Source organism: Podarcis filfolensis (genome assembly GCF_964270895.1).
Source record: "Podarcis filfolensis genome assembly, chromosome: 15".
NCBI lineage: Eukaryota > Metazoa > Chordata > Lepidosauria > Squamata > Lacertidae > Podarcis > Podarcis filfolensis.
In genome coordinates this window covers 34,315,420-34,335,069 of record NC_139618.1, presented here as the reverse complement: position 1 = coordinate 34,335,069, position 19,650 = coordinate 34,315,420, and the positions used below count along the sequence as shown (strand labels likewise).

The window sequence follows — 19,650 nt, the reverse complement described above, 5'->3', positions numbered from 1 at the left end:
GTGCTTCCTTTTTATATATAACTCACTTTATTCATATAACAAGAACTGTTGGAAAGCCAAAAGTGATCAAGGTGGCACTGGACCTGCCTCCTGGGCAGCTGTGGCCTGGGTGCCCTGTATTGCTGAACTTGGCAAATTTCCATTTCCCCTCCCTTTGCTGCTGAAATTGACAGGCTTATTAATGGGAAAACTGCAGCTTTGGTTAGATCAGGGTGGGGGAACATGCAGCTCTGAAGCTGTTGTTGGGATACCAAGTCCCATCACCCCTGACCACTGACTATCCTAGCTGGGGCTGATGGGAGTTGAGTCCAGCAGCAGCTGGAAGGCCACATGTTCCCCACTACAGGGTGAGAAACTGTAGCTGGAATAACTGTTAGAAGATCGGACTGTACCTTTTAATAAAGAATCTGGTAGCTCCCATGGAATCTTGGACATCGCTTTGAAAGCTATGAAAATTCTATCCCTTATGGAGAAGAAAACCTTGGGCAGGGGAGTTCAGTTATCAGAAACGTTTAAGCTTGGCTGGCACGATGTACTTTGAGCCTCAAGTTGTACATGTGTTGCCGCCCTTTGCTCCAATATGGTAAGAATATTGTTCCAAAGCTGGAACAAGCCCTCTGAATTCTGCACACACCCTTTCCCAAAAATAAAGGCTATGATCCAGCACAGTGATGTGATACTTGCAACCTACAGATTTTTTTTTAAAGAGACAAGTGCATATGCAACGGTATACTAAATTGTGGCTAAGGGTATAAATCTGAAGATACATAATGCCACCTAATGTTTTTTTAATTCTAATGCATTCAGGGCAGGGAGCATGGAATTCTGGGTCACTGGATGTTGGCTGGGTTTGCATTCATTCCCTCCCTATTCCTCAAATCTCATGCCACGCTTTTAAACTGGGATAGCCAAAGTAGTTACCCCTAGCAGTGGTTGGATCCCAATTCCCATCCACCCCGGCCAGCATGGCCTTGGTTACCCCTGCTGCAAAGAGTGCTGTTCAGGGCAAAAGTGAGGTGGAGGAAAGAACACCTCAACACAGATGAGCTTCATGTAATCAGCTGGGGGAGAGGATTCTGTTCTTGGCCTATTTTCTGTTTCAGAGCCCAGCTCAGCTACTCACCTCCGTTTCCCATTTGGAAAATGTTAGGTTGCTGTAGGATTGGACCGATACCCCTTTAAAGAAAGCGGAGTTGTTAACCCTCGAGACGTGCGTCTTGAGAAGTGGCAGAAGGCAGGAATGGGGAACCTGTGGCCCTCGAGACGATATTGGGCTGCAGCTCCCATCAGTCTCAGGCAGCCCAGCCCAGTAGTCGGGAGTGATGGGAGATGCTGTCCAACAACCATCTGCAGAGACACTGGTTCCCTGGCCCTGGGTGTAAATGCTAACATAGCCTGCTAAATGGATTTCTTGGTGGGCATAGCCTCTGCTAAGTGGATTTCTCAGTAAATTCTAAAAAGCAGGTGATGATGCCTACTGTACTATGATAATCCAACTATAGGCATCTGCTCCAGGGAAATGGAGTGAGGAGAAGCTTTGGGAATGTCTTCAGAGTGTTCCTGGCCTACAGTCATAGCAGCTAATCGCCAAAGTTCACGGTGTACGTCTCTGCCGTAGTCATGGGGAAAGCGGTGCCCGTGGTCTCCTCCCAGGTCTCCTTCTCTGTTATGTCATCGGCTACTGTCTCCCACTCAGTCACAGTTTCTGTGTAGACCTCCGTTTCCCAGGTGGTGGCAGTTTCGGTAGTGGGCGGCTCTCGGCTCCAAGGCGGGAGCGTGGTGCTGCTGAACAAGAAGGGGACCTCTGTGGTTGGGAGCGTCGTGGGAGGAGCGCTCGTGGCGCCGTTGCGCAGGCGGTTGCGCATCTGCTGGCGCAGGCGAGCTCTCTGCCGCATCCTCATCCTCCAGCGCAGGCGCTCCCTTTGGGTCATGGGCCGCCCCCCCGGCACAGGTCTGTTCCCATTCATGGCCATGATCTCTCGGATGCGCTTCCAGTTGGACCGCGACAGGATGAAGTTGCACTGGGTGGCTCCGATGTCGTAAAAGACGCTGCAGGTTTTGACGCTGGGGTTGTAGCCCTCCGCTCTGGCTGTGACGCGGTATTCGCCTGGGTTCAGGATGCGCCAGTAATCCCCACCGCTTGCTGAAACAGACAGAGACATGCAGCATTTGACGACGATTCTGTACAGGAGAGGGATTTTCTAGTTCAGGGGTCAGGCGTATACTCTGGCTACAGAAAGGCTTAGGTTCAATCCCTGGCATCTCTATTTAAAACCATCTCAAGTAGCAGGTAATGTCTTTCTGCCTGGGGCCTTGGAGAACTGCCAGTCAGAGTTCGCGATACTGGGCTAAAAGACAAATGGCCAGTCCTGGTTGATGGCAGGTTTCTGTGCTCCCATAGGATAGTTTTGGCGTTTCCATCTTCCCATGCAGGCAGATAATGGGGAGAGAGATCTATAGCAGGGGTGGGCACCTGTGGCCTTCCAAATCCTATTGGACTTCTGTTTCCTTAAGTCCCACCTACAGTGAGGGGGGGGGGAGTATTTGATCCCCTGCTAAATTTGCCCGTTTGCCATCTGACGAAGAAATGTCCAGTCCATAATTTTAATGGTAGGTTCATTGTAGCTGTGAGAGACGGAATAACAACAGGAAAACACCCAGAAACCCAGAAGACAAAAGTCAGAGGTTGATGTGCATTATAATGAGTGAAATAAGTATTCGATTCCTTTGCAAAAGATGACTTAGGTGTCCTGTCCCCTTAGCAGAAAAACACCCCCCAAAGCATAATATGTCCCCCTCCATGTTTGACGGTGGGGATGGTGTTCTTGGGGTCATAGGCAGCATTCCTCCTCCTCCAAACACGGCGAGTTGAGTTGATGCCGAAGAACTGGATTTTGGTCTCATCTGACCACAACACTTTCACCCAGTTCTCCTCTGGGTCATTCAGAATCAAATACTTATTTCACTCATTATAATGCACATCAATCTCTTGACTTTTGCCTTCTGGGTTTCTGGGGGTTTTCCTGTTGTTATTCCGTCTCTCACAGCTGCAATAAACCTACCATTAAAATTATGGACTGGTCATTTCTTCGTCAGAGGGCAAAGGGGCAAAATTTAGCAGGGGATCAAATACTTTTCCCCCTCACTGTAGCATGACCAACAGGCAGGAGTTATTGTAATGCAACAATATCTCCAAGGCAGCAAAGTCTTTGGGCATTTAAAATGGAGAAAGTCACGTAATAAGGCTTAGCAGGCGGTAAGCTAAGAGTCCTGCACACAAAACACGTTCTTCATGAACGAACCTGTGTTTTGAAGTGGGTGGGTGGCTGGCAGGAGGTATCGGCAGAGGCAGGAATAATTTTAAAGCGGGCTTTGTTCCTGATGTTTTGTCAACGCTAAGGCCAAGGTATGCCAAGTGTTCTACAACAGGGGTGGGGATCCCTTTTGAGTCTACAAGTTGCACAGGAATAGTTTGGCCAGGGCCCACATGTGCTCAGGCCAAGAATTCGCAGCACAAGCAGCCGTGGTGAACAAAAACACACCTGCAAGCCTCTTGAGCTTTGCAAAGCGGTTGTGCCAGTGATTTAGAAACTGGAGAAAAAGCTGAATTGGATTCTTTCTCTGGTTCCCCATGTTCAGCCCTCTTCCTTTCCCAGTTACTGGGATGTTGGGCATCTATAGGTTTGCTGGCTGGGCTGCAGGCCAGTTAACATATGGAAGATCCATCTACCTATTTTCTGTCCATTACAAGGTGGCTGCACATCCCTACCTTCAGCATTGCAGACATACCTGTTTGCACGTCATGGTTGATCCCCACAACAGAGATGGAGGCATTTGCAATGGGGTCTCCCTGCTGATCTGTCACTGTCCCCTTAAGGCCCCGATGTATCTGCAAGGAGGAGGAGATTTCAGGCAGCTGGATTATTTTCAAGTCCCTTATATCTTTTCTAAAACAACAAATTGCAAGGCTGCTTACATAAGTCCATATCCCCGTAAAATGAACCATCCATACAAAGGAGGGAGACCAATAGGCGGAGGTAGGTCTGGCTGGTGAGGAGGCAGGAATGTCCCCTTCCTGCTGCGACAAGCTCCCCTCTGGTCTCCCAGAACCAGTAGAGGCATGAAGAGGGTGGAGGAGACATTAGCTTCACGCAGGCTCAGCCTCAGATTGCTTGAGGGAAACCCTGGAGCGGAGGGGACTTAGGCAGCCGTGGGGAGACAGGGACCTTCAGCCTCAGCAGCTACTGAGCTCATTAGGCCTGACACTCCTGTGCAAACCATTTTTTTCGACAATAAAGAGAACTCCCAACGTGCTCAGTGGGGTTACTGCTGGCTCGCTCCTGTCACCAGATATGCCAGAGGCAACATCGGAGTTTCAGGACATGTTTCAGCCAGGCAAAAACACTCGGAGTGTGAAGCAGGGCCAGTGAAGGTGTGTAGCCTTGAGAGAGTTCCAAAGGCCAGTCAGGGAGGCCTGGGGGGCCACATTCAGCCCAAGGCCTGAGGTTCCCCACCTGTTTTAAAGTCAGCATTAACTTTAGTTCCCAGAGTGCTCCCGGTGAGTTGTTTATTTGCCACCCACTCCGCATTGCTCAGGGGTCCTGACCTCCCATCATCACCACCCCCAAGCTGGACCTTACCTGTTCCATGAATGTCAGCAATGATTCCTTGTTGTTTTCCCACTCTTGCGGCAATTCACTTTCATGGGGGAACTTGTCGCACCCTGGGTAGATGGACAGCTCCAGGCAGTTGGTGTGGAGGTAGCTGAAATCATTCATGGCTGCAAGGACATATGGAAGAGGATATATTTCCAAGATGTGGTGACAGCCATTAGCTTAGGTGGTTGTAAAGAGGGGATTAGGTAGCTGTAAAGAGGCGCTCTGTGCAGCCTAGGACCCACGTACCTACGGGACCGCCTCTCCTGGTATGCCTTGCGGAGGACCTTAAGGTCCACAAATGACAACATTCTGGAGGTCCCAAGTCACAAGGTGGTTAGGTTGGTCTCTACTAGGGCCAGGGCCTTTTCAGTACTGGCCCCACCTTGGTGGAACACTCTGTCACAAGACACTAGGGCCCTGCGGGGCTTGACATCTTTCCGCAGGGCCTGCAAGACAGAGCTGCTCCGCCTGGCCTTTGGTTTGGACTCAGTCTGACACTAATGTTTCCCTCCCCTTATGGTTTTGACTTTTAAAATGAGGCTGCATTTTCAATTGCATTTTAACCTGTATTTTAAATTGTGTTTTTTTTCTCCCCCCCCCCCCTTATTATATTTTTACTGAAATTTTATTGATGTTAGCCGCCCTGAGCCCGCCTCTGGCCAGGAAGGGCGGGGTATAAATAAAAATTATTATTATTATTATTATTATTATTATTATTATTATTATTATTATTAAAAGGTAAAGGGGCCCCTGACCATTAGGTCCAGTCGTGACCGACTCTGGGGTTGCGGCGCTCATCTCGCTTTATTGGCCGAGGGAGCCGGCGTACAGCTTCAGGGTCATGTGGCCAGCATGACTAAGCCGCTTCTGGCGAACCAGAGCAGCACACAGAAATGCCGTTTACCTTCCCACCGAAGGGGTACCTATTTACCGTATTTTTCGCACCATAGGACACTCCGTCCCATAGGATGCACCTAGTTTTTTTGGGGGGAAATAAAGGAAAAAAAATTCCCCTTTATTCCCCCCCCCCAAAAGCAGGTCAGGGAAACCGAACCAGGTCGAGGAACAGCGGGATGGTGGCGCTGCGCCTCCCTGCTGTCCCCCGAGCTTGTGGGGCTGGCTGATGTCTGCCTGGTGCGCGGGGCGCTCTGCCAGGCAGCAGGCTGCTATCCGCAGCGTGGGGAGCCCTGCGGGGAACTCCTGCAGGGCTCCCCACGCTGCGGATGTCTGCCCGGCGCGAGGGGCACTCTGATTCAGGGCGCCCCACCCGCCGGGCGGCAGGCTGCTACCCGCAGCTTGGGGAGCCTTGCGGGGAACTCCTGCAGGGCTTCCCCACGCTGCGGATGTCTGCCCGGCGCGAGGGGCGCTCTGCTTCAGGGCGCCCCACCCGCCGGGCGGCAGGCTGCTATCCGCAGCTTGGGGAGCCTTGCGGGGAACTCCTGCAGGGCTCCCCACGCTGCGGATGTCTGCCCGGTGCGAGGGGCACTCTGTTTTAGGGTGCCCCGCCCGCCGGGCAGCAGGCTGCTATCCGCAGCTTGGGGAGCCTTGCGGGGAACTCCTGCAGGGCTCCCCACGCTGCGGATATCTGCCCGGCGCGAGGGGCGCTCTGCTTCAGGGCGCCCCACCTGTCGGGCGGCAGGCTGCTATCCGCAGCGTGGGGAGCCCTGCGGGGAACTCCTGCAAGGCTCCCCACGCTGCAGAAGTGTTCCTGAAGCGCCGGGCGCTCTGCTTTCAGGGCGCCCGATGCTCCGGGAAGCAGGCTACTATCCGCAGCCTAGACACGGCTAGCGGAGCGCTGCGCTAATCCCGAAGCTTGGGGCGTGCGGAGCTCAGCGCGCCCCAAGCTTCTGGGTGCCGGCAAGGTCTCCGCTAGCTGCGGGAGAGCCGTGTGGCTCTCCCATGGCTAGCAGAGCGCTGCGCTAATCCCGAAGCTTGGGGCGTGCGGAGCTCAGCGCGCCCCAAGCTTCTGGGTGCCGGCAAGGTCTCCGCTAGCTGTGGGAGAGCCGCGCGGCTCTTCCACGGCTAGCAGAGCGCTGCGCTAATCCCGAAGCTTGGGGCGTGCGGAGCTCAGCGCGCCCCAAGCTTCTGGGTGCTGGCAAGGTCTCCGCTAGATGGCTAGCGGAGAGCTTGCCGGCACCCAGAAGCTTGGGGCGCGCTGAGCTCCGCACGCCCCAAGCTTCGGGATTAATGCAGCACTCCGCTAGCCGTGGGAGAGCTGGGTCTCCCACGGCTAGCGGATAGCTTCCTGAAGCCTGGAGAGCGAGAGGGGTCGGTGCGCACCGACCCGTCTCGCTCTCCAGGCTTCAGCGAAAGCCTGCATTCGCTCCATAGGACGCACACACATTTTCCCTTGCTTTTTAGGAGGGAAAAAGTGTGTCCTATGGTGCGAAAAATATGGTATCTACTTGCACTTTGACGTGCTTTTGAACTGCTAGGTTGGCAGGAGCAGGGAACCGAGCAACGGGAGCTCACCCCGTCGCGGGGATTTGAACCGCCGACCTTCTGATCAGCAAGTTCTAGGCTCTGTGGTTTAACCCACAGCGCCACCTGCGTCCCTTATTATTATTATTAGTTGCGGTCTATTAATGGCAACTAGACTGATGGATGGACCCTCTGGGTTCAGAAAACCATACCACTAAATGCCAGCTGTTTGGGGCGAAGAGTGGAAGAGAGCCGTAGCCTTTGGACTTCCTAGAAGCAGCTGACTCATCACTGTAGGAAGCAAGATACCAAATGAGACGGACATTTGCTGTGATCAAGCCAGCTTTGTGACTGAATAGATCAGCCTTCCCCAACGTGGTGCCCCCTAGACGTTTTGTGGTCCAGGAGGCTCTGAACTGAGACAGGCACAGAACAGCTAGAAAAATCTAGCCCAGAAAAGTAGAATTTGACCCTCCCTTGTGTCAGGGAATGAGAAAAGCTCGCTAAAGGCAGGACCATTGTTTGGCATTGGCAGTGAATGCAGAAGTTCCCATGTTGGGTAGCTGGCATCTTCAGCTGAAAGGGATCCGCAACAAGTGATGGGAAAGACCACGGCTGAGGGCCCAGGAAGAGCTGCTGCCAGACGGAGTAGCCAACACCAGCTAGATGAACAAACGATCTAAGACTGTTTCCTTCATACAGCTATTGCATTGCAGGGAATTACGCCAGGCTGACTCCATATTAAGAGTATGCATTCATTTCAAAAATGTATGTAACCCCAAAATACACCCTTATTCATTTTCATAATTAAAAAAAATGAGAATCCTTTTAGCAACATAGGCACATGAAGCTGCCTCTAACTCAGTACTGTCTACACTGACTGGCAGCAGCTGTCCAGGGTTTCAGACTGGTAACATGCGAACCTGGGACCTTCTGCATCATGCAAAGCAGATTATCTTCCACTGAGCTATGGCCCTTGTCATCCCATTCATTTCTCACAAAAGGGGTTCCTGATACTGACAGCAGATAATTGTACTGCTAAGCAAACTGATATATTCAGTGTTCTGTACAGAAGGGAGTGCTCTGAAAGGGGTGCAACATGAAAACCAGATTCATCTGTGTCATAAAACCACAGGAAATGGTTAGAGGGTGTCCCCTGCCCCATTTTTAGGTAAAGGTAAAGGGACCCCTGACCACTAGGTCCAGTCATGACCGACTCTGGAGTTGCGGGCGCTCATCTCGCTTTATTGGCTGAGGGAGCCGGCATACAGCTTCCGGGTCATGTGGCCAGCATGACTAAGCCGCTTCTGGCGAACCAGAGCAGCACACGGAAACGCCGTTTACCTTCCCAATTTGAACGTAGCCTGATCTTTTATTCCCCTTCCTTCCCTCCCCCTCCCCTTTTTATGAAGATTACCCGCTCTGGGATCCCACAGCTAATTCTCCCCTGGTCTCCTCGCTCGCCCAAATAGGACTAATTTAGCCAGCTAGTCCTGGTGATCATCTAATGTTTATCGGATGGATTTTCTCCCTAAGTTGATTTTTGAATTCTGAATTTATTGTTATTCACATTTTATCCTGTATTTTATGCTGTTTTTTGTTGCATCAATTAAGTGTTTTAAATTTGTTGCTAGCCGCCCTGAGCCTGGTTTTCTGAACCGAGAAGGGTGGGGTATAAATTATTCTTATTATTATTCTTATTCTTATTCTTTGCTGGGTAAGAGGGGCATGTGTCCAAGTTTTCATGGAATCATTTGTTCTTTTGCCTGATGATGTAAATAAAACGCTGTTTAGATAGAAAGAACAGTGTGTGGACTTTTCCCTTCTTCTCACATGGAAGCAACTGCTGCTAGCTCTGCTACTGCCTGGAATAATTTTTGCACAGAGGAAATGTGCCGGACAGGCAGCAACTCCAAGATGATGATGATCCCACCTCTCCCCCATTCTTCAACACTTACTGCCCACCCGAGGGTGCCACTTGGCGCCATTGACGATCCCCATCCCGTTGGTCATATCCTGGGAATGGCAACCTCCCCGGAAGGTATCGGTCATGCTGAGGTGGGCCGAAGCATAGGAAATGGCCAGCCAGCGGAAGATGGCGTGGTCTGGAGTCTCCCTTGTTTCCGGGTTCTCCTCTTCATAATCATCCAGCACTGGAGGTGCCACTTCGTTTTCATTGACGGGGCGAGCCATGTCATAGGGATAGGAGACGAGCTTCTCCCCACCGTGGAAGTTGGCGCCAAGGACAAAAGGGTTCTTTTCCATCCAGGCCATGATGGCTTTCACCTCCACTGCCATCTGGAGGAGGGAGAAAGGAGAGGGAGAAAAGGGAGACCACACAGGACAGGTGGGAAGAGTCAAAGTGGGGCCAACAAGCACAGAAATTTGTAGCTCAAGGGTAGAGCACATATTCTGCATGCAGAAGACAACCACAGGCCCAAGCCCTGCCACCTACTATTTTATTTCAGTTTTAGTTTTTTAGTTATACTTTTATACATTCCATTCGTTTCGCAATCAATTTGACGTTCCAAATTTTGACTTTCTTCCCCCTCTTTCTGTGGTCCCTTAAATTTATTTCTTAATATCTTCTGCATATCCAAATTGACTTATTCGCTCGTGTAATTATCTACTGTAAATATATACTCTTATAAAACTGCAGGTTATTATACTAATTCTGCTAATGCTCTTATGTGTTTACAATTTATCTGTAAATATCCAACAAACCATTTCCATTCTTTTATAAAAAGCTTGTTATCTTGATTTCTTATTTTTCTGGTAAGTTTCACCATTTCTGCATATTCCATAAGTTTTTGTATCCATTCTTCCTTTACTGGGATTTCTGCTTCTTTCCACTTTGGGGCAAGTAACATTCTGGCTGCCGTAGTAGCATACATGAATAAATTTCTATACAATTTAGGTAGTTCTGTCCCTACTATTAAAATAATCAGGTGGCAACGTCTTTTGTGACCACAACGAGACACAGCCAGTCAAAGGCAGCAATGTTCTTTATCTGTAGTTAATGTACTGTTGTGCTGGGTATTATGGCTGCATCTCTGCTTTTATAATACTGTTTTATTGTTTTTAATGCAAATAAATAAATAAGCACTCACACACATAAGCAAGCTGTGGCCCAGATGAGATAGGGATCAGGTCACTTCTTATCAATTTATTTGTTTGATTTGAAACCTGTCCTCCAGCAAGTTTCCAAGCAACTTGCAAAAAAAGTTAAGATTTCAAAAAATTAAAGCAAAACAAGAACATTAACACATCCTAACATAAAAGCAGTGAGCAGAATTAAAGCAAGCACAATTTTTCAGTGAGCACTGTTTTTTTACCCGAAGATTTTATTGTTGTTGTTGGAAGAACTGGCTCTAAGATTTTGTTGTTGCGGAAAGAAGAGGAATTTTAATTTTTGGCATGGCAGCTTTAATCGGAAGAACACGAGGCCGCTTACAAAACAGGGAAATTTCTGGCTTAAGCAACAACATCTGTGCTTCTTCCAAAAAAGTCTGTGCTCTAAACTCTGCCTGATCTGCCCAGCTCTGCCCACCAAAAAAATCCCCATGTCAAGGTAGTTGTTTTCCATATATATATATATATATATATATATATATATATATATATATACACACATACATATACAGTGGTACCTCTGGTTACGTACTTAATTCATTCCGGAGGTCTGTTCTTAACCTGAAACTGTTCTTAACCTGAAGCATCACTTTAGCTAATGGGGCCTCCTGCTGCCGCCGCGCGATTTCTGTTCTTATCCTGCAGCAAAGTTCTTAACCCGAGGTACTATTTCTGGGTTAGCGGAGTCTGTAACCTGAAGCATATGTAACCTGAAGCATATGTAACCTGAGGTACCACTGTGTGTGTGTGTGTGTGTGTATGTTTGCACATAGCACTAAGCCGAACTTGGCACAAACAAGCAAACATTCTGCTGCTATGCTGTGCTGAACAGAGCCATCGTTGGGCTTAGTGTGTCAACCCATCAGGGGCGTAGGAAGACGGCTGGTGGGGATGTGGTCTGCCCCAGGTGTAATCCCTGAGGGGGTGACAAAATGGCACACAGCAGGGGGGGGGTACTTACCGCTGAACCTGGCCTGCAGCACGCCCGAGCCACACGTCTCTCCTGGGAGTGATGTGGTGGCTCGGGGCCCCGCGCTGCCCGAAATGGCAGCGTGGGGCTTGCGTCCTCCAGGCAGACTCCGTGGGCAACTTGCCGCTGTGCCCCCATGGGCCGCTTGCCCTGCCCCCAACGCTCTGGTTGCCGGAGCAACTAGTTACGCCCCTGCACCCCACCCCAGGCTCGTGGCTTAGTTCTCTCTAGATAAACCACGAGCTGTTAACCAAAGTTCCCCTGACTGTATCCATTTGCTAAGTAAGTCAATGCAATGCATTTGAAGACCAATTCAATAAATAAAAACCAACACTGGGGAACATTTATTTTTTCATTTTCTGTTGCATGAGATTTTTCAACTGTTCTTATATGTTCTGTCAATGCTGGTTTCAAATCTGAAATCAATTTTCGTGTACATGCTATAGTTATCTTTCAATTTCCGACTTTTGCCGATATGTCATATTTACACTGGGGATAAGTGGACACTGACACGTTGATCTACCCTAACCACATGGTAATTATTGTTCATGTTCAATGCTATATAAGTCACTTACATTTATACTCATATTGTACTACTTTGGCTATGTGTTTAATAAAATATTGAATTCTTGCATTGTGAAAAACAAAGATTATGGTGAAAAGTGAAAAGCATGAATTGCAAAAAAAACCTAGAGCTTACAGAACAAAACCAACTTCAGATATGAAATCAGCATGTTGAAATTAGGTTAGAACAACTGCAGGTGTCAATACAACAAAAATTTTGTTTCCCAGTGCAATCCACCAAGGGGGAGTAAAAGGTAAAGATAAAGGGACTCCTGACCATTAGGTCCAGTCGTGGCCGACTCTGGGGTTGCAGCGCTCATCTCACTTTATTGGCCGAGGGAGCCGGCTTACAGCTTCTGGGTCATGTGGCCAGCATGACTAAGCCGCTTCTGGCGAACCAGAGCAGCGCACGGAAACGCCGCTTACCTTCCCGTTGGAGCAGTACCTATTTATCTACTTGCACTTTGACGTGCTTTCGAACTGCTAGGTTGGCAGGAGCTGGGAGTGAGCAACGGGAGCTCACCCTGTGGCGGGGATTCGAACCACCAGCCTTCTGATCGGCAAGTCCTAGGCTCTGTGGTTTAACCCACAGCACCACCCGCGTCCCTCTATTCTCCCACAGCTGCCCTTTTCAGGATTCGCATGCCAAGTCAAGCTTGTACAGAAGCAAGAGAATACTTACTGCAGTGTCCTCTGCGAGATAGTGCTCAGGGATGGGGATATGGTGGTTGGGGACTTTGTGTGGTACCCATTTCCTCTCTTCTGCAGCCCAGAGGACGCTGTTGAGATCAGGGAAGTTCTCAAAGATATCGTACCCTTCCTCACTCCAATGCCCCAGGGCCCAGTTCCCCAGCTCAGAGCCCTGCAAAGAGACAGAGGATGTGGTCTCACGGTTATTCACACTGGTGACAAAAGGTTTGCTCTTCAGGTAGCCTAAATCACAAGCAGGCTCTGGTGTGTATGGTGAACGACTGGCATTCCTCCAGCCTTGGAGCTGCAGGGATGGGAGAGGATTGTTTTGGCAGTGGCATAGGGATATGTGCGTCTTCCCCAGCTGCACAGGGTAGCATGGAAGCCTGGGGGCTGTTTGGTCATTTTGCTGCAGAAGTTTGATATTTCACTTTTTTTCACTTTTCCAGCAACAATGTTGAGCCCAAACTGACTCACAATATTAACAATAGCATTTTAAAAAATAGCAAACGTTTTAGTCTATATAATCATATCAAAAAACACAATAGCGTGTAAATGAGGCAAAAACAAACATATTGAGCAAACAATTAATACTGCTCAATACAAACTGCTACAGAACAACCATAACTAGATCCTACCCACCACCATCTTTAGTTTGGCTAGCAAGACCAGTAAAACATTGTGAATCCCTTTTCAGAAGGCAGAGAGAGAGAGAGAGAGAGAGAGAGAGAGAGAGAGAGAGAGAGAGAGTAGATAGATAGATGATAGATAGATTAGATAGATAGATAGATGATAGATAGATAGATAGATGATAGATGATGATAGATGATGATAGATAGATGATGATGATAGATAGATGATGATAGATAGATAGATAGATGATAGAAAGATAGATAGATGATGATAGATAGATAGATAGATAGATAGATAGATAGATAGATGATAGAAAGATAGATAGATAGATGATAGATAGATGATAGATAGATGATAGAGTTTTCTTCAATCTAACCCCCCTTCCCTGCTCCAACCCTTACTTCTCTTCCCTCTCTTTAGAGTTGGGATGGGGGATAAACTAAATTAAATTTACATTTAATGGCAAATGTACCCAATTTGCAATTTCTGAAAAAAGATGCAAACCAAAACAAAGCCACCTGTCGAAATTTGCACTTTCTGAATTTGGCAGTGCAGTTCTCCAGCCAGGTAATGTGTACAAAAATGCATGCACTACTATAAAGTGTGCATATAAATGCATATATTATTGAATATGACACACAAGATGCATTATTTTTTTTAAAGTCGCCTTGCAAAAATGTGTGTATATCAGGCAAATGTTCATTCAGAAAACTGCGTATGAGAAGAAATTCACCCTAAAAGGAAATTGAATTTTCATGACTTGAGTCGTGAACTCAAGTGGAAATGTGGAAAACAGAGCTTGAGCTGGAACAATAAGAAATGGAGAGAAATCAAATTCCTAATTCAGAGTCCCATATTCCCATTCCTACTTCAGAGTCTCTCAATCCACACTGCAAAGCCTGATCCCATCCAGACTTACCATTTGGCTGGCAATCTCATAGCCGTCGGGGTTGAGTGAGGGGACGAGGTGAATGCGGGTCTCTGTCACCAGGTTCCTCACACGTGGGTTCCCATCCTTGTATTCCTTGCACATAAACTGCATCAACAGGAGCAGCAGCTCCCGACCCAACACCTCATTGCCGTGGATTCCCGCCGTGTAGCGGAACTCTGGCTCTCCTGCAAGAAGGCGAGGAAAGAGGCAGGTTTGCCGTGCTGCTCCACTAGAAAAGGCTCACCTAAGTAAGGTCCCTTCCTTACTCTGAAGTCGTGATTCTTAGCTCCAGAGAATCTAGATGATGCTGTTGCCAATCTGTTGCATTCCAACCAGTGTTGTCTTCCCATTCCCCCCCCTCCAACCTTTGCGCAAACTCCAGTGGCAGCATCAAACTCTCTGATATGGACAGACAAGAACTATTCAGCTTCTTTGGGGCTGCTGAGTTGTACTCAGAAGAGACCCATTAAAATTAAAAATATCTTAAAGAGCATTGTAAAAAATGTGAATTCTCTGGCAGGCTTAGACTGTATGGACATAAAAAACCTTATTAAAATAAGAATTTGGGAGAAGAGTGATAATGAAAAGTGCGCTATTCTGAAGAAACCTGGGACACTTGATGGGGCGACTGGAAGTCATAAAAGAAGTTGTGTTGTAAGAAATTAACTTATTTTTTTGTAATTTGTATTATCCTTTGGGGTGTGTTTTTTTGTTGACTTTCTTTTCTTTTTTTACAATCAATAAAACAATTTAAAAAATAGTAATAACTGAGGAATCCAAGTCAGTCATGTCCATTGACTTCCATGAAAAGGACCAGCTTTGGCTACAACCCAAATTATTCATTCATCAATTGACTGACTAAAACTCATACTGTTAATTACTTTAATGTTTTTTTTCCCATCTGTACTAATACCCCCCTTTCCACACCACCCATATCAAGGGTGCCAACTTTTAAAAAATATTGGAGGGACAGGTAAGCCCCACCGCATATAATTGATCACAAGGCATGGTGCACACACCCCATTTGAATGGCAATGTCCATCAATTGGGGGGGCTGGCCCCCTCAAATATTTTGGGGAGCTGAAGGGACCTCAGCCCCTAGGAGTTGGCTCCTATGACCCAAATGTTGCCAGTACTCAAGAGAAATCTGGAAGCTGTGAGCTTTTGGCCTCTGCTTCAGCCTCTCTCTCTCTCTCGGTACTGGAATATTCCATGTTTATAATTGCGTCAGTCAAAATGTTGAATGGCATCCAGAGAAGCCAGGCATTCATAAACCTTTTGGGACTGCTGTTTCCCAGCTCAGAGTATTAAGATGGAGAGTCCAGACAATCTACGAAGCTGGCTTACAAAAAGTCCTGGCACAACAGATTTGTTCCAAAGGAGTTGTGGGATGGAGTAGGAGGTTTCGGGCTTTTTTTGGTACCAGCATTTATAAAAGGCTAATGGGCTGGCTATGGTAACCATAATTTAAAAAAAAAAATTAAAATCTGAACATCAGGCCCAGACATTGTTATGGAAATGTTGACAAAGGTGAAAGCCAGGCAAATAACCCAAGGCAGCTAATATAACTCAAGTGTGCTCACCCGACTATATGGAGAGCAGACCTTGTTAAAATAATGTTCTCTTGTTTTTTGGAAGAGAGTCATGATCAAACTAGGTTAACATCATACACTTACACGGTTCACTCCCAGGGCTTTGTGTGCCAGCAAGTTAACGCTGGGAAATGGGGCATGTCAGCAGATGCGTCGACTCAGACTTACAAAAACATGACTTTGCACTGGGCTTGCAGGGACGTTTGCTCATCTGAATACTTGCCCTCGCCTGCCTCAATGCCTCAGGGCTGTAATGGGCTTTGAGGCAGATCCCAGGAGTCTTTGGGGGAAGCCATGACTGCTTAAGGGATGTGGGTGGCACTGTGGGTTAAACCACAGAGTCTAGGACTTGCCGATCAGAAGGTCGGCGGTTCGGATCCCTGCGACGGGGTGAGTTCCTGTTGCTCGGTCCCTGCTCCTGCCCACCTAGCAGTTCGAAAGCACGTCAAAGTGCAAGTAGATAAATAGGTACTGCTCCGGTGGGAAGGTAAACGGCGTTTCCGTGTGCTGCTCTGGTTCGCCAGAAGCAGCTTAGTCATGCTGGCCACATGACCCGGAAGCTGTATGCCGGCTCCCTCGGCCAATAAAGCGAGATGAGCGCCGCAACCCCAGAGTCGGCCACGATTGGACCCAGTGGTCAGGGGTCCCTTTACCTTTACCTTTATGACTGCTTAAAGTGGTATCAACAGTGCCTAAAATGCAGAGTGCAGACGGGGTCAAAATTGAAATGTGTTGATGGGCACTTTGAGACCATCTAATGGCGTGCATCTCTCACCTAGCTCATGCTCTCCCGGATTGTCAGAGATCTCCATGGCGTAGATCTTAAGTCCTCGGGAACTCTTGCCAATGTTGTAGATGCGGGTGATGGTGGGACACTCTTCATTCACCACCTTCATAAGCTGGAGGGAGAGAAAGCATCGCAATTTGCTGACCACTCAACCAACGCTCCTCAGATGAAAAGGGTGAGGCTTATTATGCCTGATGGAAGCAAGAAGTTCTGATTCATAAAAAGAGAAGCTTTTGTATAATGTTCCTAGGAACACCTTTCTTTCCCAATTTTTATTTATTTTTTTTCATTTGCAGAGAGGACTTCTAAATACAGATGGCACCTCCAGACTGAGCATTTTGTGGGAGGGAGTCAAGCACAGACCTGGAAGTCCAGGTTTGCACAATTGAAGTTGATTAACTGGAAGGACAGATCCTGAAGCTGAGGCTCCAATACTTTGGCCACCTCATGAGAAGAGAAGACTCCCTGGAAAAGACCCTGATGTTGGGAAAGATGGAGGGCACAAGAAGAAGGGGATGACAGAGGACGAGATGGTTGGACAGTGTTCTCAAAGCTACCAGCATGAGTTTGACCAAACTGCGGGAGGCAGTGGAGGACAGAAGTGCCTGGCGTGCTCTGGTCCATGGGGTCACGAAGAGTCGGACACGACTAAACGACTAAACAACAACAACAACAACAAAGAACTCCGGCACAACCTAGCACAGGGGGTGGCAACCTAAGGTCTGTGGGCCACAGGTGGCCCATGGGGGTCGTTTAACCAGCCCATGGACCCCCGCCGTCTGCTCAGGGACCACCCCCACCCGCTCAGTCAGCTCCCATGCGCCGTGTTAAACCAGTGCGGAGCAGAGCGAGGACTGCGTTCCGCGACGCTGTCCGGCTTCCCATTGGCTGCAGGAAGCTCCGTGAACTGGCCCAAGTCACAAAAAACTTTGCTGACCCCTGTCCTAGCACAACAAATCCACTTCGGAGAAAAGAGAGACTGACTTTTGCAGTTAGGCAAGTTACAGGGAAAGACATTGAAAAGTGTGGGATGAATAAATGATTAACGGGAAGATGTATAAACACTGTGCGACAAACCAGGATGAATGCTCCTTGGTGTATAACCTCCCAGCAAACAAATCAGAACAAATGTTCAATAAAGGCAGAGCAGCAGTGAAATGGGTAGATAGACCTCTCAGGAACCCTATTCTGCTTGAGCCGAGCCACTGGGAGTGGTTCTGGGATTGAGTCATTGCCACATTTTCTCCCTTTATTGCTTATACAGTGGTACCTTGGTTCTCAAACGCCTTGGTACTCAAACAACTTGGAACCCAAACACTGCAAACCCAGCAGTAAGTGTTCCGATTTGCAAACTTTTTTCGGAAGCTGAACGTGCTCTGTTTTGAGTGCCACACTTCTGTTTTGAGAGTTACGCTGAGGTCTGTCTGTTTTTGCTCTTTATTTTGCATTTTTGTTCTTGTAGCTCTTTTTTGTTTTGTTTTTGTGACTGTGTGGAACCCAGTTCAGCTACTGATTGATTGATTGTATGACTGCAGTACATTTTTTATTGCTTTCATTTTATAGATCAATGGTCTCATTTAGATAGCAAAATTGCTGTTTTAGAGGTTGTTTTTAAAAGTCTGGAACGGATTGATCCATTTTGCATTGCTTTCTATGAGAAAGCACACCTTAGTTTTGGAATGCTTTGGTTTTGGAACGGACCTCCGGAACAGAATAAGTTTGAGAACCAAGGTACCACTGTACCTAACCAAAGCCTCTTGAAAGCAGCAAATGTCAAGGCTGAGGCTCCTCTCCTCACCTGTCTCATGTCCTTGTAGTTGTGATGGCGGAAGTCCAGGTTGTCTACTGATGTCATCACTTCGTTCTGCAGGCTGTAATAGCTGTGGATGCCTGCAAAAAAATTATGAGAGGGACTCAAAGGCAGAAATTGATCATATTATTTATACTATTATTTAATATATTTATATATGCTGCTTTTTAAATAGAGAAAGCAATTTAAATAAAATCTGAATGTTTGGTAAGTACCAATAACATTTTAGCAACAAAACAGAAAATACTGTAAGTGGGATACAATCCCCAGCTTCTTCAAAAAAAGCAATTAAAATGTTATTCATGGAAGTAAAAAAAGGTAAAGGTAAAGGGAGCCCTGACAGTTAAGTCCAGTCGCAGACGACTTTGGGGTTGTGGTGCTCATCTCGCTTTACAGGCCGAGGGAGCCAGCATTTGTCCGCAGACAGTTTTTCCGGGTCATGTGACCAGCATGACTAAACTGCTTCTGGTGCAATGGAACACTGAAACCAGAGCAGCACACGGAAATGCCGTTTACCTTCCCGCCAGAGTGGTACCTATTTATCTACTTGCACTTTTTTGGTGTGCTTTCGAACTGCTAGGTTGGCAGGAGCAGGGACCGAGCAACGGGAGCTCACCCTGTCGCGGGGATTCGAACCGCCAACCTTCTGATCGGCAAGCCCAAGGCTCAGTGGTTTAGAGCACAGTGCCACCCACATCCCTACTTCATGGAAGTAGACTCCTTTAAATTAATGATATAGGGCTGGCACTGGAGGCAACCCTTCATTCTTCTCTCCTCCTCCTCCTGCCTTCCAGTAATATGGACTCTCTAGTCTAGCTCCTGCTTACTTGAGAGAGGGCAGCCCAGAACTTCCAGCCTCATGCAAAGACTACCATTCCAAGTCAGTGGGAAGATGCGAATGAAGCGGGCAACCTTTGGCTCTGGAAATTCAGTCATCACTGGTGTGTCCTTGTCAACATTTCCATAGAAAAGCTGCAAAAGAAAAAGAGACAGTTCTCAGTTATAAGAGACAAGAAACACATGTGCCCAGTTCAAAGGCGGCTATAGGGTTGCAGAGCTCATCTCACTTTCGGGCCGAGGGAGCTGGCGTTTGTCCACAGACAGCTTTCCAGGTCATGTGGCCAGCATGACTAAACTGCTTCTGGCACAACTGAACATTGTGACGGAAGCCAGAGCACACAGAAACGCTGTTTACCTTCCCACCACAGCGGTACCTATTTATCTACTTGCACTAGCATGCTTTTGAACTGCTAGATTGGCAGGAGCTGGGACAGAGCATCCGGAGCTCACTCCATTGCAGGAATTCAAACCACAGACCTTCTGATCAGCAAGCCCAATAGGCTCAGTGGTTTAGACCACAGCGCCACCCACGTCCTTGAATACTACCTATGCTTAATGTAGAGCAGCGAGAAAGTAGGCTGGTAGTAGATCCCTGAGTGATTTGATGCTGAGAAGCAAGGCC

The 19,650-nt window shown here is 47.9% G+C and overlaps 1 protein-coding gene across 4 annotated transcripts in view; it reads right to left on the bottom strand.

Annotated features, from left to right (window-relative positions):
- Positions 1 to 4: 4 nt before the first annotated feature.
- Positions 5 to 19,650, bottom strand: part of AEBP1 (AE binding protein 1) — a 46,923-nt gene continuing 27,277 nt past the window's right edge. For all 4 annotated transcript variants that reach the window (XM_083588373.1, XM_083588374.1, XM_083588375.1 and 1 more), the window contains exons 14-22: positions 19,016 to 19,160; positions 18,177 to 18,268; positions 16,367 to 16,490; positions 13,988 to 14,184; positions 12,428 to 12,607; positions 9,038 to 9,377; positions 4,641 to 4,780; positions 3,790 to 3,889; positions 5 to 2,143 (exon numbers count right to left, since the gene is read on the bottom strand). In XM_083588373.1, coding sequence (XP_083444499.1) covers positions 1,581 to 2,143; positions 3,790 to 3,889; positions 4,641 to 4,780; positions 9,038 to 9,377; positions 12,428 to 12,607; positions 13,988 to 14,184; positions 16,367 to 16,490; positions 18,177 to 18,268; positions 19,016 to 19,160 — 1,881 coding nt within the window. In that variant the 3' untranslated portion in view covers positions 5 to 1,580. The remainder of the gene's footprint in view (positions 2,144 to 3,789; positions 3,890 to 4,640; positions 4,781 to 9,037; positions 9,378 to 12,427; positions 12,608 to 13,987; positions 14,185 to 16,366; positions 16,491 to 18,176; positions 18,269 to 19,015; positions 19,161 to 19,650) is intronic.